Source organism: Hemibagrus wyckioides, linkage group LG03 (assembly GCF_019097595.1).
Source record: "Hemibagrus wyckioides isolate EC202008001 linkage group LG03, SWU_Hwy_1.0, whole genome shotgun sequence".
NCBI lineage: Eukaryota > Metazoa > Chordata > Actinopteri > Siluriformes > Bagridae > Hemibagrus > Hemibagrus wyckioides.
Genome location: NC_080712.1, coordinates 28,088,217 through 28,112,405, shown reverse-complemented (window position 1 = coordinate 28,112,405; position 24,189 = coordinate 28,088,217). Strand labels below are relative to the sequence as shown.

The following is a 24,189-nucleotide window of genomic DNA, read 5'->3' as shown; positions in this document are numbered from 1 at the left end:
ATCAGCAAATTACCTTTAGGGGCCATTAGAACATTTCTGAGCCACATTTCTTGCAAATTTCTGGCTTAATAAACTGCATGTGAACATTTCAGGACGATATAAACTACAGAAATAAAATGAATATAGAGCTATGAGTGCCTAGATGTACAGCACCAGTTTAAAGATTTGACCTGTTGTCTTTTGTTAAATATTTCTATTACAGAAGCTGTTAAACCCTTGAACTAGCTCATGCAATTACTCAATCAGCCAATCATTTGGTGCCATATGGGGTGCTATATTTTCTACTTTTAAACTGCTGATCTCTTGGGATTTTCACACACTACAATCTCTAGAGTTTACAGGGAAGAACATAAAAACATTATGTGAGAAGCAGTTTTGCATGGGGATATATCTTGTTGATAAGAGAGGTCACAGCAGAGTAGCCAGAGGCCAGACTGGTTCAAACTGATAGAAAGGCTATGGTAAGGTATATTCAAATAGCCACTATTTGAAACCTTGGTGAACATCTCAGAATGTACAACACACCAAAACCCTGAGGTGACTGGGCTCTGATAGCAGAATACCACATTAGGTCCCACTCCAGACAGCCAAGAACAAGAATCTGGAAAAGACTTACGCAAATATCTAGTTCTTGTAATGGAACAAATTCACTCTTTTGCTTACAAGTCTGGTAAGGCTAAAAAAGATAAATTCAATCGTTGCAGAAACACTAAAACCAAGTAATTATTTGCAGACCGAGACTGAAAGGTTGAATTGTAAAATCGTTAATTCATCAAGCGAAGAATAAATTTCTTTTTCTATTCTTCTATTCTATATTGTCAACTCACTGGTATGTAGACGACATACAAGAATTTGTTTTGAAGATCTGCGCCTTTATTGAGTTTTATTCACTCTCACATTTTGCTCTGATGGAATATTATCAACTGAACGAAACTTAAATTGAAAAGGAACACAGCAGTATTACCTTGTCTTCTCTGTCAAGGGTGGATATTAGTGTTTCCTGTCATGTTTTTGCACAGTAGCTGGCATCGCTCACGTAGTGTATATGTGTTAATGCGATTTTTTTTTTAAACCTCTAATTTATTCACATTAGCACTATATCCCTTATCAATCTTGCGTTGCTTAATATACAGTGATAAGCCAAAACATTGTGGCCACCTGCCAAACATGCTGTTGGTCCTCTAATTTAAGGCTGAAGCCTTTGATTAAGGCTCAGTCCCAAATGCATCGACAGAGGTGAATACAAAATGCTGTGTATTTCCATCAGCTCATCATATGCAATCTACAATATACAATAGGCATCTTAAATGTATGTCTATTACTGTGGTAGTGAGATTTGCTGTAATGTTGTAAGATTATACCTTTTGTTAGATGCTCTGTGTTTCAAAATGAGCTTTAATGGTAGCATATACAAAATAGTCATCCAATTGTTACTTAATGTTCAAGATTTCATAAAAATGTGCATGGCAACCAGACTATTGTGTGCATTAGATTCCACTCTGTGGAAACCATTATTTAAATGTAATTTCATTAAACACAACCAAAGAAGGAATTGAAACAGATTTTACAGAGTTGAATAAAACTGAGTATAACTGAATTGAATGTAGAGCACTTATATAAGCAGCAATGAGCCATCTGGGATTAAGCCTAAAGATTGTTCTTTTTTTCCCCCTTTTTTGCCCACATTGCACACATGGTGTACATATTACCCAGAAGGCATATTACTCTAGAGACAATAAATCTCTTGGAGCAAAAAAAAAAAAAAAAATCCAGAGGACACACTGTTCCAAAAAGACTTGTAATTGACTAAACCATCCATTTTGCCATTTAAAAAATCCGTGCTATATGTAAATCTGTGAATGTATCACAGTAATTGAATTCTGTGTTAATGTGTCAGGTTGTAAGCCAACAAAACAGTTACACTTAAGCTATTGATCTGTCAAGGGAAGGCCTCAATCTTTTCCCATTACGTTGCTTAGAAACCAAAGATGTTAGAAGCCAACATTGAGTGGTGGAATAACTGTTTATAGCAAGTATTATTAATATTAAATTGTTTATTGAACACCGGATTTAATCGTATGGTTTTTTATTACCATTTCAAAGAAATAAGCCACTTGAGAGTGTGCATTACAGTGATTTTATCAGTGTAAGGGGCTTTTAGGCACTCTGCTTCACATTGTGCCTCACACCCTTCCCTGTGATAAAATCACTGGAACGCAATCGCTCGAGTGGCTTATTGCTTTAATAGATAAACAGTGAGAAGAGAGGGTTGAGAGCTTTATTGTCATCTAGCCATATACAGTATACAAGTATACAGTAGAACAGTGTTTATCAAAGCCTTTGTGCAATGTATTATAAGTGACAGCACTGAATCATCAATATGTAGTGTATATTAGGAAAGTTGAGTGCAAGTGAACAACAAAGTAAACGACAATCAAAAGTAGACTCTGTACAAACATCAGTCAAGAGATTCAAGAAGCTTTATTGTCATTCCAACCACATATAGCTATATAATGTGTCTATTGTTCTGTATTCTGTATGACAGGTAACATTGGTGCAGATAGAGTGTGCATAATGACAGTTCTAATAATGTGGCATAATAATGAATAAGACATCGGGTGAATATGCTGTAATAGTTCACCAGTCGGAGTGAATAAAATAAATAATCTATCAATTAACAGCAAATAATAGATTCATTAAAAGCGACAAATAAGAAGAAATTCTGTTGGTTTTAAACGACTTGGAGTTTTCTCGTGCTTCATTCTTAATTAAACCTGATTGGGGAACTCTCCAGGGTGCTGAAAGGAGCTTCTTACCGCACGGAGAGAGGACATGGGCGGAGAGACGATCGTTCGTGGCCACGCCCACCTCAGCGCCATTGGCCAAGCGCGCCGCTGAACGTCACGTGAACGAGACCCGCACGTTCAGGCCGCTGAATTATAGATGAAAGCGCTCGAGCTGAGAAATGTAGATTGGGTACCGCGCGCGCGCACCTCAGCTCGCGCAGCGCACGACCGACTCTTTCCAGCCTCAACAATACACAGGACGTGAGGACATGAATCCTGGAAAACCCTGAGAAAAGTCGTCGTAGGCAACTCGTTTTTTAAATTTGAAACAAACAAACAAAAATCCTAACATTAAATCACTTAAACAACACGGAGACACACAAAAAAAGAGGCGCGATGCTCGGAGCCGTGAAATATGGGACAGCGGTCGTTCTCCTGTTGTTTACTGCATTGCTCCTCTTCACCGGAGCCACCGAGGAGGGAATTTATACAAACCATCTTTTAGTGCAATTACACGAGGGAGGGAATGAAGAGGCTCACCAACTTGCACTTGAGTATGGCTTTGGGAGTGCCAGACAGGTAAGATACGATCATTAAATCACAAAACACACTCCAATTGCTTATTATTATTATTGGCTGAGATTTTGAAATGATCATAACTTCAATGATCACAAAGACAGCAGCCTTTAATTACCCATAGTTTTTGTTTTTATTTGACCAACATATGCCAATAAAGAAAAATTTCTTAAAAACCTGCAAACAATCTGAGACTAATTTGTTCAGTTAAAAAAGCACAAAGTTTACAGAGCCGATAAACAATTGGCCGGCACTTTGCTTCTCCTCCTTCTCAGGTGAAATGAGGCTTTTTGTTATGGTCAGTTAAAGTTTACGAACCACCATCTAATTAGTTGTTCTTTTCACTAACAAGGATGCTAATAGCACACACAGAATCACACCTTAATAATAACACTTAGTCAATACTGACTATATGAAACTAAGAATATACCTCCTTGGAAATATAAAAGATAGAAAATAACCAACAACAGCTTCTAGCACACTGAAGTATACATGTATGTTTATATCAGTCTCCAAAACGTCCAAAAAAAAGTCTTCCTTTACATATATGCCATACTATCCTGTTAAAATGATCACTGGCTTCATATTTATTCACTGTATGCACAGGAGTCCAGAACCTGCTGATAAATCACCATTAAATCTTTAAGGACATGCTGTAACACCAGTCTCACTGTAATCTTCAGCCACACTTAGAATATAGCTATACTTCAGAACCAAAACAGTATATGATAACATCAGTAAAAGCCCAGTCACATGGAGGGATGTGTAGGATTTGAGATTATACAGAACAAGTATCTGTTGTCATTTGGTTTGAATAAGAAACAGAGATTTCTTACTGATAATAGGAAATATTTCTGGCCATTCATGAAACATTAAAGTAAATCCATTGCTAGTCATCCATTTCGGAAGCATATTGACCTCCTGTGTCATGCCACTTTTTATTCAGTCCTCATAAAGCGAATTTATTAGTGAATAGAGCATATTATTACTGTTATGATTGGTTTGGCCAAATGTCAAAATATGAGCGTATATGTGTGTGTGCAGTGGACTGTTACAAACATCTAATGATGTGGAACGCAAGACTTGTCTGGTCAGGCATTTAAAATTTCCTCTGATTGCAGCCCAGCGTTTCTATTCAGAAGATCTCACATACCGTATCACAGAAATTATTCAGCGATCCCACTTTGCCCTTAGTACTTTGTCTTACTCCCGTACCTATTTAAATCTGTAAACTGGATGTCTTGAAATGGCAATTAGGTTTCGCACTCACCTATATCAAATATATAAAGTCTTGCGCATTGTTTGGCATTTGGTCTGGTTGTGAGAATGCAAATACTATCAGTATTTATCTTTTTTCACACTATTTCACATCCTTGGATACAAGAAAGGTCATTTATCATGGTCAGTCCAGTGAAGTTTTTGTCCTAATGCACAACCATGTACACCTTAAATATTTTGCTAGAACCTCACCGAGATGTTTGTCTTTTCCTCAAGCTTCCCTTTGGCGAGAGACTTTTTCATTTCTACCCTCGGGACACTCCTAAAGCGAAGAGGAAACGCAGCCTTCGTCTCCACCAGCATCTGGATAAGGACCGACGGGTAAGCCTACAAGCTCAGTGTTTAGTTCCCATAGAAACCGGCCCAGTTCCAGTCCCTGGAAAACAATAGTTAATAGGGAGGGTGATGCAACCTAAAAATTAGATCACAATGTTTTCAAATGTCTTAATAATAATATTTATCTCAACGTACTGTACATAATAGTATTAAAGGGGATGAGAGAACATCATAGCCTGTTAAACGGTATTTTTTGTCTGTTTATTTATACATAAATAGATGTATACGAACATCTGTGCCGTTTATCAATACTTACCATCAGGGCTAATCCGAAGGCTAATGCCATCATGGAGGAGTTTAAATATCATTATTTAATTTGATTTATGAACTTATTTGATGAAAAAGTTAGCAACGCTATATATAAAAATAATTCTGTTCATTTGCAGTGTAATGTTATTAAGAAAGCATTGTGCTGCTCAGCGTTGTTCATTATTTTGGTTCAGCGGTTGTACAAAGGCATCCACTTAATACAGACTGCACAAATAATGCATTTCACTAAAAATGAACAAACGTGTCAGTAACTCATTATTAGTAGGAAACATAAAACTTCTCATGGTGCACTGAGTTTGATAATAGAAGCACGGTACAGTTGGCACTCAGCAGCCAAATCATCTTGAAATGTTGTTAGATCGAGAAATAAAAAAAGAGAAAGATATATGCTATAGAAACTCATAAACTAAGTAGCAATTAAGGCAGGCAGCATTACTCAGCTTTCTCTTCAGAGAAATGGATGGCTCTTTGACGTTTGGTGAATAGGCAGGGTAGCAGAAATAAAAATCGGATGTTTCTGCCATATAAGGCAGCCATCAGGAGATATACAGTTAACTGCCATTATACACAGTCACCTCTTTGCATCTTGGTGCATGCTTAAACTAGTTTTTCTGAAATAATTCTTATTTACTTTCCCTTTTTCCTCTGACACCATGGAAATGACAAATTCTGCTGCTTCCGCCTCTACTGTACACAGTAATTCATGAGTGTAGATTTATGCAAATTGCTGTGTTAGATGCACACATGGCCTTTAGGATAGACCGAGGCTCATCATCATACACATGTGAAAAAGAATGAATGTAGTGTTTATGCAGCTATTCAACGAGAATTCCGGCAGAAGGCGATGCATTTATCAGCAAATTTACACACAAGACGGGATAGGCTTGAAAGGGCACAATTTCCAAACACGTTTTCTAAGCATTTTGTAGCTGATATACCTTGAAGACTTAACTAGAAGATAAATGAGCAGCTGTATGAGCTGTTGGTCACCCACTTTTGAAATGAAATACATGCTTCTATTTTAATCAGTGTATTATATGTTTACTGATTTATATAAGCACTAAAGGCCACCCATGAATTAAATTAAAAGCTGTGCCACGCTCATAGGACAACCTGTACCCCTGCAATATCATGCAATTATCCAACCAAGTGTCAGAAGCTCACAGTTAAAAAATTGGAAAAAATGTCACCTGGTCTTTTTCCAATCATCAACTGTCAGGTTTCACTGAGCCTCAGATTCCTGTTCCTTCCTGATAAAAGTGGAACAAAATGCTTTTACTGTTGCAGTCCATCTGCCTCAGTGTTCGACGTGTCGTGATGCTTTTCTGCTCACCACGGCTATAAAGAGCGATTATTTCAGTTACTTAACTAGCCTTCCTGTTAATTCTCGCCATTGTCCTCTGACCTCTCTTATCAATTCTCACATCAACAGTGTTTTTCACACCGTCCGGTGTAAGCTCTACTCAGATCCCTGGAGCTTTTCAGCAGAGTCTGAAATACTCAAACCCATCTCGTCTGGCACCAACAACCATTCCAGTGTCACTGAGATTGTATTTGTTCTCCATACTGATGTGAATATTAATACAAACTGAAGCTCTTGATCTCCATCTGCATGATGTTGCTGCCATATGATTGGTTGATTGGATAATTGCATGTGAGTGAGTGTTTGTACAAGTGTTTAACGTGGGCAGTGAGGGTATTTGTTCTGTACAAAACATTGTGAATAAATAAGTACAACTAAACATTATTTAATGTTTTAAGGTGATATGAACAGTAGAGGTGATGCAGAAGCAAACAGACTTTGTATGTGTTACGGAATGGTGTTGAAATAAACACATAATCACTAAACCAACTGCGGCGTGTTTAAAGTGACCTTAGTACTTTGCACCGTTTGCAAAGTGGAACTAGCAATGCTTTTAACGGGCTGCATTTGAAATCTAAAATGATCATTAGGTTTATTAGCTTCTTAACAATTACTGTGTCAGGCATCAATGGATGTTAAGCAAAGGACTATTCAGACTTGTGCCGGTTAGCCTTTCAACAATCAATGCAGGAACGTAGCTGAGCTTTTTCAAGTCTTAAACTGCATTCAAGTGTTGTTATAGAGTGCCTCATATTGATCATGTACTCCCGTTTTCCTGTTTCGGCTCAGTCCATGCTCAATGCCCAAGCTGTTGGCTGTTTACTCTGAGACAATCCTAGTGTTTGCTATGCTCTCCATATTCTTTATCTGTTCCTTTGCTGTCCTTTTATGCCGCTGAGTAACTGCCTCATTATACGCTCCGCATGACCTTTTACCTACAGAGTATGTAGAAAGAAGGACATCTGATTTTATGTTTTATTCGTTTGATTCATTACTTTGTTGCATGTGACAAAGGCTTGATTTCAAACACTGGTTAAGAAGGTCTTGGGTACCATTTTGAAGAGCAGCAGTGACTGGATGAGATCAGACAGGCTATTGTCAATAATGTCCAATAGCTTGCACCACAGGAGCAGAAGTGGTGGGCCTGATAAGAGAGGAAGACCCAATGGATCATTGAGGATGATTATATGTTCCCTGTGTTGTGATGATACATAGCTTATCCAACCTCCTGGATTTTTTTTTTTAGGTACAGGATTTACTCCTTACTTAGATTTTCTAAGAAATCACCACAATTTTGGCCTCATCTGTTATGCTACAATATTTCCTCTGCTAACACTGTGCTATTTTTTGCTTAGGTTGTGCTGATAACTCAGTCAGCAGCTGCATACAAACCACCTGTTGATGTATTTAGAATGATTACAGAGCTATAATGAAATCTTGGGAAACTCCTAGGGTGAACCTTTTGTTGCTTTGAATTTGCATTTCAGGCAACAAGGTTTTCTATTCATTGAAACAAGCCTGCGGTCAGTCAGATACCCAGTGTATAGACTATTATGGAAATAAATCAGAAACCTTCCTGCCCTTGCCAAATTCCAATTCTACTCATTTTTTTTTTTTGTACATTTTGTACATGCTAAAGTGGTCTAGTAATCTGTGCACTATGGTATTATGTGCTGGCATGCTATTACTTTTTATCCTGTAAGGCTGGAGAAATTATGTAGCTGATGGGAAAATATGAATTTTGCACAGGACATAAAATTGAAGATTTAGGAGAGCGGGGCTGACTGAAAAGGGAAATAATTGTAATTGTAGTACCGGCATTTTGCCATATCTTATATCACAATTCACAAATCTGACTGGTCATTAGGTGTTGATTAACTAAACCAAGAACTAACTTGTCCCTTGGAAGCTCCATGATAGTAAATTGAAAACATGTCACTGTTGGCACATTGTTGTGGAGTAAAAGGAATAAAACACGACTATTTCTGCTCAAGAGGAAAATAATCCATACCGTCATGGATTATTCTTTCCATAACAGCATCTCCTGTTGAGTAAGAAATATCAGACTACACAACAGGAACCAACACTGCAGCAAAATCATCACTCTTGCTCCAAATTCTCCAAATAAGCAGAGAGAATATGGAGATGACACACTGACGTTTTTGATGTCATGAGTTTTCAGAGGTTCAGACATTGCTGAAGCACCTGGTATGCCATGTGCAATTTTACACCAAATTAATTTCAAAACATCAAAACAGATGGCATAACAGTGATGTGGAACATCTAAAGACAGCTGCCAGTGAGCCAACCTTTTCTTTCAGTTCTTTAGAAAACATTACCGGCTAGTGTGAAATATTTGTACCGTTTATCAAGAATAAAAGTCAAAGCCCACAAACGCACAATTGATGTGAATCCTAACAAGCAAGGGTGTGAAAGTCTTTGGCTGTTAAACTCAGCACTTTGTTCCAACCAGAACATTTTCATGTTCCTGAATTTGTCAGCATTAGCATAAGCACAGGCTTCCCTGATTTAAATGACAGTGAACCATTTTACAGCCATTTTCAGGGACTGCACACTGACATTTAACTCCACGAGATGCATTTTTTAATGTGTATAATTCGTGCACTGCTGGGAATTCTCACTTCTAATTGAGCAGGAATACTCTGTCTTCAATACTGTAGACCCCCTCTTTGTCCTTTTATTCCATCCTCTTTAAACCAGTTCTCTCAAACCTCAACAGGAATTTAATTAAAAACAGTATTTAGCAAGCTACCTGCTTCCACAAACTCCTGTCGAATCTCATTTATGCCACACGACAGCTGGTGATATTCACTGATCTGCATATCTGACTGCTATTTACAGAGGAGGAGCAAATGAAATCTGTCGGGAATATCACGTTGAAATATTCAATATATGCTGGTGCTAAAGCACCCAGCAGTATTAATTTAGTATATTAAACTACGGGTTCTTCAGGACTCTTCTTGACAGCTTAATTAATAGGCTACCCATAAATCCATGACAGGCAGGCATAGGGTTTTATACTCTAAATATACTGTCAAAAATGTGCAAGGCTATGTTTATCCTTCATCTATGACACATTTTTATTAAGAAATAAAACCCTGTCTACAACGATAAGCTTCTTTTTCTCAATTATTTCTTCATTCGAAGATGAGATCATCGTATTTTGGATTGAACTATGGTATGCTAAGTGCGTCTTCACATCAAGGCTACAGTAACTCCATGAGCCACTCTTTTCAGCTGTGGTGAGCAGAAAAGCATCTCAGATATATTCATATTGGGAATTGAGGCAAATGGGCTACGGCTACAGAAGACAATACCGTATTCATATCTGCTTCAACTCCTGTCAGTCGAGAACAGGAATATGAGTCTCCATTGAAAGTGGACAGCTGAATACTGGAATACTGGTCACTATAGACTCATATTCCTGTTCTCACCTATATACATATACATATATACACATACATATTCACTCATAAACTGCATGACAGTTGTAATATGGAAGGCAGCATGTGTTATATCCCTGGTGAATTAGCTTCCCAGGACTTTTTCATCATGGTTCTGTGTAAGACATAACCATATTCTAAGAAGGATATTATTTCAGCACACTCAGCTACTGAACACATTGACAGCACCATGTCATTTCATTTCCACTAACCTCATGCTATCCTGTCAAGAAAACATGACATCTCTTTAATTAAAGACTTGTTCATTTATTCTGTATTTCTGTAAGGTCTATTCTTAAATCTAAAAGCAACAGTCGGTAAAGAATTTAAAGACCCAAATGCCATATCTTGATTCTAATTTGTGAGGATTGTGTGTATTCTGTTGCCTTATAAAATATAGAATATTGTGTATGTGATAGTTCTGCTGCTTATTAAAGAGATTTCAAAGCTCTTCTAAAATTAGCCTTCCTTTAATCTGCACAATGTCTGTTTGATGAAAGCGAGAGAACATGCAAATCAGAGAGCATAATACGAGCATTCTTTGTTACGAAGGCCTTATCACACCACATACTATCTGCTGAATGTGCATCTGGTCTCTGCAGGCTTCAGCTTCTGTTGTGATACGGAGTACAGCACAGGAGATTTAATATGTGATAAATGTTTCATTCAGCCAAAAGGAATTCTCATAAAAATTCTCATATTTTTTAATAGTATTTTCATAAAAAAAACGAATGCTTTGTCTTTTGAAAATGTTCAAGGTGAACGATTTCAGAAAATGTCCTCGTTAATGTTTTTTTATTTTATGTCTCAGGTAAAGAAAGTGGTTGTACAGGAGGGGTTCGAACGTCAGAAGAGAGGCTATCGAGACATCAATGACTTTGACATCAGTTTGAACGATCCACTTTTTTCCAAGCAGTGGTACCTCGTAAGTGATTATAACATACATTGTCTTCATGTCTTTATGTTTGACCTTCAGTACCATAGCTGGTCATGGCGAATGAATCAGAATGGCTGATACTGTCTTTATTTAAATCATATTTTTTCTCAATCAGCGTCAGCCGTAATCCTCGAGCCAGCGTCTTCAACACGCCTTCTCTATTCCTCCGTGACTTTATCATCTCTGCGAACTATGCTGCTTTATGAAAACAGAATGTCACCTTTATTGAGCTTGTCATTTTTTAAATGTTTCTCAGCACCGGTCTATTATCAGTGACCTTTATTTTGCCTTGTAACATTGTTGTGGTTGTGACTAATTTTATAATGTCCAAACACACCTGGAGTGTTCAGCTCATACGAACGGGTCCATACTGTGCTGTTGATTAGATAAATACAGGACAAGCGGACGGCACTCCAGGGCTGGACCTCAACGTGGCTGAGGCCTGGAAGATGGGCTACACTGGAAAAGGAGTGACCATCGCCATCATGGATGATGGTATATGAACTTTTGAATGAGTTAATCTACTGTTTTCTATGACACTAGATCTATTTATTACCCCTGATAAAGCATATATTTTGTAATTTTGACAGGTATTGACTATTTACACCCAGACCTTGCTTCCAATTACGTAAGTATACATTTTTGTACTAGAGGAATATAACCGAATATGAAACATTATTTTTAAACTGATATAAATGCAGATATTAATGTATGTTTAATGAGATATCTTCTAAAAATCCTTTGATTAAAAGGTATAAAGAAAAATGAACTCAAATTACCACAAACTGCCACAGACTTGCTGAGTTCAAATAGAATAAACTGCGATTATGATAAAGGACGAGAAGAGGAAAGACAAACCCACAAGCACCTAATTATCACATTTTAGCTAACATTCAATCATCGTACACGCAGAAACACAGTCAGTCAGTCACAGCTCCAGGAGCTGGTGGATTAGTGAACGATGCAATAAGAGCTTCCAAAAATCTCTATAGTGCCACCCTGGGTCTTACTTATCACTGCTACAGATCTCTTTGTCATGGCTATGTATCTATAGTGATTGCCACACTTGCACTGATGGAGCATTTGGACTGAGCCATGAATGTATTATTGTTTTGTTTACTGACAGTCCTGCAAGACTTTTTTTTATTTTTTATTAACAGATAATCTAGCTTTTGTGTAAAAGTTTCTCGAGGTATCTGGTGGAGATTAAAGATGTACACTGGGACTGGGATACCATGGGATTGTCATAAACTAGGAAAAATTGTTTATTTACGAGTGATGCATTCACAACATTCAGTCATCTTTAGTAATCGCCTGGTCGGAGTTATGGTGGATTACATTTAACGTAAATCAATAAATCCTTCCAGTTCCCTTACCGAACTCCTGACTTGTTTTAGTGCTGTTTAGTATAGAAACTGTTGATAGCACAGATGCCACAGTATTACCGTTAAAACTAATTGATTATAGCACGATGCTCATATCTAGGTAGATAATTTGTTAACCGTATTTGTTTTAGTGATAAAAACAAGAATCCAATTCAAAGTAAATGTTCTACATTTTATTATTTTCTTGCAATATCCCTGAATGTCTGTGAAACCCATCACAATCATTTTACTCCAATTATTAAAGTCATTTACATCATTTCTCCTGGAAAGCCTTTCTCTGCTTTTCCTACTAATAACCAGCTTTAATTGAAAACATCTACTATTCATTAATATTCATAAGCAGACCTTCGATGTTCATAAATATTCATTAGTTGAGACGTGTCCAGTATGAATCTAATGTGATGCAGGAAGAAGAGGGGCAACATGCTTAACTTCTGTAATAGCAAGACGTTTCAGAGCAATGAATTTATAGAAAGGTTTATTAACAATAGGCCAACATAATTGTAGGACTCAGGAGCCAGCGAGGTGGAACAGCTAAATGCATTCTCAATGAAGGGAAAAGCCTTTTGCATGATGTCTTTTTAAATGAGTGTTTTGTAACCTGTCTCTGTCTCCAGTAGGCTGAGAGGGGAATACACTGATTCATTGTTTTTAAATGTAATAATCAAACTTGCAGTGTTATCAATGCTGTCTTAATGCTGTTCTGATCGAAATAACGTGATTGTAAGGATTTTAGAGAACAGCTGAAGGATTTCAGAAAATGAGCTTTACTCATTTTTTTTTAAATTTTTTATCATTGATTAATAAGTCATTTATTTATCGCTTTCCATGGCTAATGTTTGCCAACAACAAAGCAAAACTTCAGCCATATTTGCTTGATTTTACATTGACTAGGCTTTTCGAGATGCAAACACATCTTGTGTGGGATCTAGACAGCTGCAGCTCTTTTATAGCACAAAAAAAAAATACAGGCAGAGGCTAATAATCACATCCTTTCAGACTTGAGAAATACAGTATGTGTATGCTAAAGAAAATGTGACTGCAGTAGGTGCTGGAAAGATATTTCTTTCCTTGCCGTCGAAGACAGATTTGGCTCGTGCGTGCAAATCCTACCTGAACAGAAAGGGTTTTTCTTTTCCATGGTGAGATGGGATCAGACTGCACCTCAGCAATTAAGAAATGCTGCCATTCTCCTGTCACAAATCTCAGTCAGTTGAGATTTCAGAGCTGACTGCAGGAGATAAAATATCTTAAATATCATTCTTTATACGTCTCCGGTGAATGCGCACTCTCAAAGGAAGCAGGAAATTTATCAGGTACATGTGCTGTGTTAAAGTCCTGATTCAGGGTTGCGAGTGTAGTGTGTGGGCTGTGAGTCTCACCATGCCTTTGAACACGGAGGAGCCTTAACCCAAAAATAACCTTTGCTTATCTGTGGCGCTGGGTGATGCCAGCTCACGCTCCGCTGGGCCGATGTCTCCTGCCGAGCCAGGCTGAAACAGTCATTTACTGCCTCCTCCCCCCTCTCCTCCTCTCCTTTCCTTTCCCCTCTCTTCCCTCCCCTCCTCGCTGCTACTGTTTTATTTAGCACCAATTCCACCCAGAGCTTCAGCTCTCCGTTCCCTCTGAATTATCAGAACACATGCAGGCATCTTTACTGCAGCATACACAATATACCAGCTCTACAGTGCCTGAGGACCAAGACCCACTGCTTTATTTGTCTCTATTTTTAGTGGAGGAAGATCGTTTGTAGCGTGCTAAGAAAATAAATCTTAATAAATTTGCTTGGCTGAAGCTGTATGTAGATTTTTTGACTGCACTTGACTGCATTTTTAGGTGGCAGCCAAATGGAGATTTGCCAGAGCTCTTCTATCTCTTTCTCTCTCTCTCTCTCTCTCTCTCTCTTTGTTTCTCTGTCTTTCTGCCAGACATAACAGATAACAAGCACAAGCTGCCAGTTCTCAACTCTGAGCAGCTTTATGTATATTTTTTCCCCATGAAGTTGCCATGGCAATAACTTGATATCATTTATACACATGGAATATCCCATGCTCATCTTTTTCCATGTTATTTATCTAACATAGAAATGATGTATATACAGTTCTGTGTGCTGTGTGGGTTTCCTGCATATCATAATTTAAAATAAAACATAGTCTAACTATAGAAGATCCTCTTAAATTCATTGGATGCTTGCTTGCAGATGTTTCTGTATATTACCATCATGCCAGTTGATTGCAGTATTCTTGTCTGTATCGTGGAATCTGCTTTTAGGTGCTTGATACAAAAATACTGACGTTTGATCGCTATAAGTTGATGATTCTTTTGATTTGCTTGCTCAGTAGTAGTGAGCTCTCTTACTTAAGTAGCTCAATAGAGTAACTATTGCGCCTAATGGCCAAAAACTACTACAATTGCTAATAGAGGCCTTATGCTCTCTCTATAAACATTTTATTTATGAATAGGGGTGGAGCTATGGACAGGACAGTTGATGATATTACTTTTGTGTTTATTCTGTGACAATGGTGATAGGAATCACATTTTCTATACTGAACACAGTTCAATTTCCTTCTGCAGAAAGAATGATTAGATAGGAGGTGACTATGAAGTTTAATCTGCTCAGTGTTCTAGCTAGCTATGTAACTACCTGTGTTGTTAGCATGTCTTTAGAATGCAATTGTAGAAAATCAGAAACCGTAATTGCAGAAATAAAGCCTAACTGACTAACTGAATTTCTTTAAAGATGAGAGAAATTAAACAGTGAGGAAGTAGACTTGTGTCAGAGATGGTTGGTTAATGAACATCGTTTATGCTGGGGTCACTGGCTTTCTGTTCTTCTTCTTTTTTTCTTTTTTTTGGAAAACCGGTGTACAATTTTGGCGCTCATTCTATTCTTGTCAGCTCTTAACTGCCTTTTAGGTTACTCTAAAAATTCAGCAGATAATAGCCTGTAGCACAAGTCAAGCGTGATAGCCTTTCGAGTTAATTATGTCATCGTTAATGTCGTCCTGCCCTACCGAAATGTGTTGTCACGAACCACTCCTTTCTAAATTAGATGGGTAGGCAAACAGAACATAGGAGTTGAAAAGAGGCGAGGAGGAGAGAACATCTTGACAACGCGCACTCAGGCACTGCATGTTATTAAAAGTATGTAGACCTCGTCCTCCTTCTGAGCACAGGCAAGGAAATCCCGATCATCTCTAGAGCAGGCTTTTTTCTGCCTCTTTAGGTAAAGGTAGTTACAACCTGGTGGCCTGTAAATTGTTCAAAGAAAGTACTGTTTGTTTTTTTCAGTAATGATCAGTCTTTTCCCTGATATAAGGATAATGGTGCAGCTAGTAACCTATTATTTCTGATCTCCAGTAATCAACTTGAGCTCTTTGGACATGCGGTTTGTTATTGTTCCAGATGGTGGTCTATTTCAAGAGAAGTGTCTGTATGACATCTAAATATCTAATTATACATTTAACACCATCTTTATCTTGATGGTTTCATTATTAAAATGTCTGTAAATGTGAGTGAGATTGCTGATAATATCATATATGTCATACCATTGGAATCTGTCTGATGGGAATAATTACTATGGTTAACAATGCATCTGATAATCACAAGCAAGAAGTAATACTGACTGATGCTAATGTATTCCACCAACCTGGCATTTTATTATTTTAATAAAGTTAATAAAATAAATGAAGCTACTTTGGATTTTAGCAGGAAAGTGCAAAGCTCTGGAGACTCTCTCATGTGTGATTGCGCTATAAGAAGCAAATGACCAAGAGTCCAACCGTAAATATTAAAGTAACAACAATACACTTTTTAAATATCATTTTATTATTAAGCTTTGATAATGTGTAGCATCCACTATCCGAGTCCATGTGAATTAGCAATTACCATAGAAACGATGTATTAGAACATAGGCATTACTATAAATCTGTTATTTATGGTACAGCCAGAGTGCAGAGTTGTGCAGGTGTAGGAAATGAATTAATGCCCCTCTGATTTGAGAATTTAACTGGAGTTAACTTGAACACTGCATTGTGGGAGAATTCAATAATATGCAAATGGGGACAGATGGTCTGTAATGAGCTATGTATAATTCCAAATGACTTTTAAAAAAAAAAAAAAAAAAAATCATATGGAAAGTTATGCCGCTTCAGATTAGGTGTTCATTGAATATGTAATTGAATAACTTACTCTTTCTGCCTGGAAAAAAAATACGCATCACGGTAGAAAATATTCTGAGGATCAAATCGAACCTTTCTGTGAAAATCACTGTGAGTTTGGACATCTGTGACATTTGGAAATGTGTTAAAAGATTCTACTCTGCTTGTCTCTATGGTATTGATGTCAGCAATTTCTGCCCACCTTAAACCACTACAGTGATCTGATGCAGCCTGGTAGTGTCAATACCCCTCAGCCATCAGCCACATACACCAAGATACCTGCTCCAAGCATGTCATTACACTGCACCGAGCACGGAGATGAGAGGCTGCCCTTTGTCTCTCACTGACTCATCCTGGCAAATGCCAGCCAGAATACTTATCCCTGGAGCCATCAATGGTTTCTGTGTATGGTATTTTCAACCACAGCCTAATGAATTCCAGTCTCTCACTACTGTCTGGGAAATAGGGGTTTTAGATTGTGTGTGTGTGTGTGTGTGTGTGTGCAAAGCACAGAAAATAGTGTTGAAAGAAGTAGCACTAGCAGACCCACTCAGTGTATCAGTGTAGGAGCAGAAACCGAGAGCCGTGGTGTTGAACAAGATACTCAAGCTGACTTCTGACACAGCTCGTATATTGTTGCAAATGTGTAAACAGCTCGGATCACACTTTTTTTTTCTACGCCCAATATGTACAATACATTCAAATGAAATCTGACAGCTGATCCATTCGTGTATTTTCAATAATTTTGAATTGATTGTCATTGTTGTGTGACGAATAAATTATTCATATGGACTGATATATTGGGTAAAAAGATGCATGGGATGGGAAAGTCGTGTATTTGGACAGCCACACAAACCTTTCAGTATGTGTTTCCTATTCAAAATGCAAAACATTATAAAAAATTTTGCATCCATTCTCCGAAAGTCAAGTGTTGCCCATCCCTCCATTACAACATCTTGGCCTCAATCACATTTTTCATCAAACAGAGGTAATGCGGTGCTGGCCAGAGCAGCAGTAAGGAGTATTTTAGTCTCCTCCTTTGCCTCATCATTTAACCCTCATGACGCTTTGATGTTCCCTTCACATTTTTCAAACAAACACTATGAAAATGATCTCTTCTGTACTGAGGGTCATGTTCAGCCACAGTGATGCTATTGATTAAAAGGTTGCTATTTTCAGCCTAGCCCTTCTTGTTTGGGGAATGATGTAAAAATCATCAAAAAGTCAGGTGTTTTGTATATGTAAGAAATAAAATCCATCTCAATATAAAATGGAGTCTGTTGAAAATATTACAATGGAGGTGCAGCCCAAGCTACATCTGTTTCAGCAGGCTGTTTTTCCCACCTGACCTTTTATCCCAAATGCTTCTTTAGAAAATGAAACAAGATTCCACACATAATTTGGGTGTAAGTAGCCCGTTTTGGTTTCCAGATGTGTCAGAACATTGCCTCTGAGGAAGGAGTGACTTTTAATTAAATTGTTAGCAAATCATTAGCAAGAGGAAAACACATTGACTATTTCTGAGGTAAATCTCATTTGGTTCACTCAGTGAATGACTAAGCTTGCATTTATTTGTTTATAAATTTCAAATAGTAAATTCTAGCGAAAACTTTTTGTGGCCAAGCTGTTCGTTTGATTCATTTCACTTGATATGTCGCGTATTCAATCTGAATTAATACTTACCGGCGATGAATACGAGCGAGTATATCCAAGCCACCACATCCTTTTTGATCTGCTGCTTAGGGCAGCTAAAGACATTGAGGAGAGATTTAAGCACCCTCTTCAGTATGCATCAGATCACCAATGGGCTATTGTCCTGCTGAGAGAGAGGGACATCTTTACCTCCCAGATAACAGCTCCAGTTCTGAACACTTTTGAACACCGTGTTCTGGACTTGCCGTCTCACAATAAAGCAATAAAGTGAATTGCAATTGCCATTCTCCAGTCCATAAACAGACCCTCAGGGCTACTGTGGAGTCTCACAAAGGAGCTCGACAGCTTCTGTTAACCACCATTTTAACCGTCCTTATGTTAGTAGAATTAGCAAGCAGTCTCTACCTTAATTAGTGTATGAGTAATTAGAAAAAATAAACAGAGAGGGGCAGAGAAGATACGAGAACTCTGGCACCGCTGAACAAACATCTGAACTGATGTGTTTATCCAAAGTGACTTACAAATGAGACAGGATACAGTGGAGCGGTTAAGGATTAGGGGTCTTGCTCAAGGGCCCAACAATGGTGCCTTGGCAATGTCGGGATTTGAGCGTGCGCTCATTACGCTCAGTATATTAGCTTGCAGATCTCTATAAATCCTGGTTTTGACCCTAGTCTGTTTTCCTGTTTATAATTATGGATTTATCACGCTGCTTTTGCCTGCCTGTCATCTGAATCCTGCTAGGATTTCTGACAACGTTTTATGGATTGCCTGAAATAAAACTTGCGCTAAATTTATGCACCTGCAGCCTGCTTTGCCTCACTGCATGTCATATCAGAGTGAGGAGAGAAAACTAGAATTATCACCATGAAATGTTTATTCCAAGGTTTCCATAAAATGTGTACTAGGTTATTCTGATTCTAATTCTCATTACCCAGAGAGGATTTGCCTTTCAATTAGAATGTTTCATTGAACGTTTACAATGCATGACAAAGCATAAGTACAACATAGATTGGATTGCATTAACATATACAAGAAAAATAGAAACTGACCATAATTTCTGATCCTTATATGCAAAGATGGACCCAGAGGACATTTAGCTTGCATGTTGTCTTCTCCTTGACATTAGCTACTGAGGAAGTCAGGGTGATGGGTTGTGTACAACGTGAAGAGACTTCGAGCCATCTGTTTTCCCTTCTGTTTTGCCATGAGAAGCAGGTATAGCTGGCACCTTCAACATTGAAAGGTGTCTGTGTTTGCTAAATGCCTCAAGGCTATGGGAATAATGCCAGTACTGTCTTAAAGCATAGCAATTTGCTGGAATGATAGATATTTGAAAGCATTGAGTTTTAACCCAAGGGGCAGGGTACAAAGGCAATACCACCAATGTTTATTGTGATTATTCTTTGTGTATTAGTATTTGAGATTTGTTTATCACCTGTGTTTTCTCTCTAGTCCCATTCTCAAAACCTGTAGCCTCCCCTGAGACTTTTTATTGTGCTGCTATCTTTGGGTAGCTGAAGCGATATCTATCTATCTATCTATCTATCTATCTATCTATCTATCTATCTATCTATCTATCTATCTATCTATCTATCTATCTATCTATCTATCTATCTATCTATCTATCTATCTATCTATCTATCTATCAAATCAGCAGAATGATCAAATGTAGAAAGTAGGTCTTGTGCAGACATGTATAGTCCTTCTTCATTCTACAGTATGTAGGTCACTCAGCACCCCAGCAGCTGGCATTACAGATCTTATCAGGCTGGTATTTTATGTGGAAGAAGAGGACATTTTGAGTAAGATCTTTTTTTCTAAAGAAAAAAAATATTACAGTGCTTTTTCTGAATAGATTGCAGCATCAGAACTAAGCCTAAGGTCATCAAGAATATCTGGAAACATTTTGTGAGGGTCTAATACCGCTTAATGAGCCGTGTGGACCATGTAACAAAAGAATCTGAATACAGTGATAAATGATGGACCATCCATTTTTCAGAGCTGTGGGTATTTCTTCAGTTCGCCAACCATTTTTTTTCCTCAAATAATTACATTTTATGTCAAATCAACCGTGCATATGTTAAATAACCGTGCAATTACGTTCGATTGTCCTTTTTTTACTATACTTTTTTAGCTCTTCATTTTGCTGGTACATGATTAGCCAGTCTATGTATTAGGGGTGTAACTGAACACGAATATGAACCAAATCCATTATTCAGAATTAGCAGATGATGTGTTCTAAATAGATACATCTACAAATAGAAGGCACATTATTCTATTTTTCTTTTTCTCCATATTAGAATAGAAAATAATTTCCTAATTTTGGTTTAGGCCACACCCACATCTAGTTTAATTGAATATAGATACTGAAACAGTTATTTAGAGCATGAAACACATAACAAATGAAACACATACAGATGCAGTCACATTGCATTAAACCCCTAATATATATATATATATATATATATATATATATATATATAAAGAGAGAGAGAGAATCTCAAGTATTTTTGTCACCCACATCTAACTTGTATACTCAGTATGAAACTGTTCTTTCTGACCTCTTGAAGTCTATATTAGAGCTGATATGTACTTTAAGTTCTATTTCCATAGCCAATGTTTTCTTATTTCAGAATGCAGAGGCCAGCTATGACTTCAGCAGCAATGACCCGTACCCATACCCTCGCTACACGGATGATTGGTTTAACAGGTAATCAGCAGTCTGTCAGTCTGTAGGCTTTGTGACTCAAGACACCAAGGTGGGCGGGGGGAGGAAGGAGGATGAGTGTGGTGACCCAAGAGTGAGTTTCCTGGCAGTGGTTGGCTGAAGGGCTGCTTGCTTTTTCTTATTGATTTTCCTAACACATAGCCCTATTAAGTCATCTTCTCTCTGGGCTCTCAGCTCGGCTGCATTAATATGGAGCACATGGCCCACGCTGACGCCTCGCAGCACACTGAGCTTGCTGTGTCTCACTTGTCAAGGTCTGTGGAGGTGTGACCACAGAAAACAAGGAATACAGAAGGACTAAACACTGTTTAAATGTACCATCTTCAATTATTTGAAATCCTTTGTATTTACTGAAGGAAAGCATGTGTATTTCTTATATATGGATCAGATGCAGTTTGCAGATCATTTGTTAATGGAATAAGAGCGATGTCTTAATGTGTGTGTGTGTGTGTGTGTGTGTGTGTGTAGTGGTAGATGGCACCCAGAAGGTGCTCAGCAGGGTCAGAGGCAGTGCAGATCAGCATGACTCCCTCTTTATTACTGCTACACTCAAAATCTCAGTGTTAATAAATCCTGGCACATTGTGACACCCAAAAAGAGCTCGAGGCCATCCTTTTTAATAAAGAAGAGCAGTAGCATGGCTTCTTTCTGTCCTGTTCTCTATATGTGTGTGTGTGTGTGTCTGTGTGTGTTTGATGGCAGCAGTAATATCATTAGTGTCACAGACTTGCCAGTTAATCAGACAGTTATTTATTATCACAAAAGCTGTATTTCTGAGAAGCTCTGTATTTCTTTTTTACGCACTGGCTTTCTTCCAGGCTTCATGTTTCTCCTTTGTGCTGCTTTGAGAACACTGTGCATTTTCCTAATGGCTGAGGATATTTTTAGAAAGGAGGAGCTGTCCATAGAAATCCTCTTCTATCCTACTTGTCACAAATGGATTTCCATTTCGAACATGTCAGTAGACAGAGGGGTTTCCATTGGTTTTGGATTATGTAAGAATCATTTGTGAGGGTTATGAATGTGTGGTACGCAGAAATATTTATGTGCAGAACATCAGGGAGTAACAGGAGCAACAACAGACCGTGATCTTGATTTAGAGGCATATTAAATGCTTTGAATATACTTAGGCTATAGAATAGAACTGAACCTCCAAAAACCTTGAAATGCACACACACACACACACATACACACACACACACACACCACAAACAAACTCATAGTTTAGCTCATGTTTTATCACTGAGGATTCTTTTACATTTGCTTGCTCACTCTAAGTCTAAGTCTTGCTAAGAACATTAATATTTGGAATACCTATGTTCATTTCATACTAACCTGTTTAAATTTTCTGAATGCAAACGTTAAAGCCACGGGACCAGATGTGCCGGAGAGGTGTCTGCAGTGGCTAACAACAACATCTGTGGCGTAGGAGTGGCCTACAATTCCAAAGTAGCCGGTATGTCTCATACTATTAGTCTTATTTTAGTCTAATATTCATGAAAGACTTTTTTTTAGTTCAGACCTCATGAGTAAACCAAATATTTATTTTGCTAATGGAACCTATTCAACCTATTGTGTAGTCAAAACACCTCGCTCAATTTCACTTGTGAAAAATAGCGAATTCCATCCAACATGCTGACCTTCATTTTCATAAATAGAAAGGAAACTCCCTGTTGTGTAATCAAGCCAATTTGGGTCCTCGGTTCAAACGGTGCTGATCATTCTTTTATTTTCCTCCTTTCTTATTTTTTTCAAGACATAATTTTTCTCTTTCATCATGACTCGAAGCTCAGTTGGATTTGGAAATAACATGCTGAATGATTTTCTCATGAACTGTTGGCATCTGTGGATTACAAAGGATCATGACCATCGTTTGTGGTTATGATTTTATCAGTTTGAATTGAAGCGAAATAACATACACTCAAAGGGGGAAAAAAATGGCTGACTAATTTAAGAAAAAGTGGGAATATGTATAAAACCTAACCATTCATCAACCTGCTGGTGGTACAGAAGGTGCAAGGACAAATCAGAAGAGTGTTCTGAGGAGCGAAAGCAATTATCACATGGTCCATATTCTCTCTAGTTCCACTAAACTTACTCCCCTATCAGTTGTTTTTAGGAGCAGCTCTAAAGAACAGTACAGGACTAGGCATGTATATTATTTCCCAAAGCTCCTCAGACTTACAATTTTAGCAGAACCACAGCAAATAAAGAAGAAAAATATAAAAAAGATGGCATGGATCTTCCCCTGGTTTAGGGATCCGGATGCTGGACCAGCCATTCATGACGGACATCATTGAAGCCTCCTCAATCAGTCACATGCCACAGGTTATTGACATCTACAGTGCTAGCTGGGGTCCCACTGATGACGGCAAGACAGTGGATGGGCCTCGTGAACTAACCCTTCAGGCCATGGCAGATGGCGTCAACAAGGTACTCATGGGAAATATGCTGTTTTATTGTAAATATGTATTTATGAATCCAGTGAGATTTTCAGGTTTCCGTGTCTATGCTCTACATTCAATAAATTTTGATTTTTTTTTTCAGAGCATATGCTGTGACTTAAATACCATCCATGTTTTATTTAGACATTGTTCTTATACTCAGCATATAGCATGAATATTGTATTGTGTAGAGTTTCAAGCTAGAAACCATAAGCATGGCAGGCTTTAATTAACCTGCTCAGTTTGATTAATGTGAGAGCACGATCGAAAGTGGAAGGGAAATGTTTCTAATAATCATTTTTAATAATTTTAAAATACTACACAAATCTAATCCATAGAACTGCTTTAATGGTTATGGCCCCATCTTCATGCGGTCATAACTCCCTGTCTGTGAACCTGTGCTATAGAGTACTATTATTTTTGTTCACTTGCATATATTACCATTTTTGTTCAACATTTAATATCAAGATGGACCTCTGAAGGGTGTAAATTTTGCTAAAGTAGATGTTGTGCATCGTCACAATATCCACAGAAGCACTCGTGTAAAGTACCAAGATGTCCCTCCATATTTTAGTGGCACGACTAGCAAGGCCTCATGGTCATGGCCTCTGATTAACTTGTTGAATTAATCACAGCACTATGGAGAGACGTCCTCATGTTCTGGAGAGATTATCGCTTCCCTCATAATTCCTCCATCTAGACCAGGGCAGAACAAACCACCCTAATCAATTCATATCCCACTCAATCTCTCTGTGGTATTGGTGGCTTATGGAAGACTTTTTTTTGTGCACTCTAATTGTCTAGAA

General features: G+C 38.0%; 1 protein-coding gene across 1 annotated transcript in view; it reads left to right on the top strand.

Annotated features, from left to right (window-relative positions):
• The first annotated feature begins 2,961 nt into the window (after nt 1-2,961).
• pcsk2 (proprotein convertase subtilisin/kexin type 2) overlaps nt 2,962-24,189 on the top strand; it is a 31,442-nt gene continuing 10,214 nt past the window's right edge. The window contains exons 1-8 of the mRNA XM_058386109.1: nt 2,962-3,365; nt 4,857-4,961; nt 10,885-10,998; nt 11,397-11,505; nt 11,601-11,638; nt 20,845-20,921; nt 22,307-22,395; nt 23,197-23,372. Coding sequence (XP_058242092.1) covers nt 3,183-3,365; nt 4,857-4,961; nt 10,885-10,998; nt 11,397-11,505; nt 11,601-11,638; nt 20,845-20,921; nt 22,307-22,395; nt 23,197-23,372 — 891 coding nt within the window. The 5' untranslated portion in view covers nt 2,962-3,182. The remainder of the gene's footprint in view (nt 3,366-4,856; nt 4,962-10,884; nt 10,999-11,396; nt 11,506-11,600; nt 11,639-20,844; nt 20,922-22,306; nt 22,396-23,196; nt 23,373-24,189) is intronic.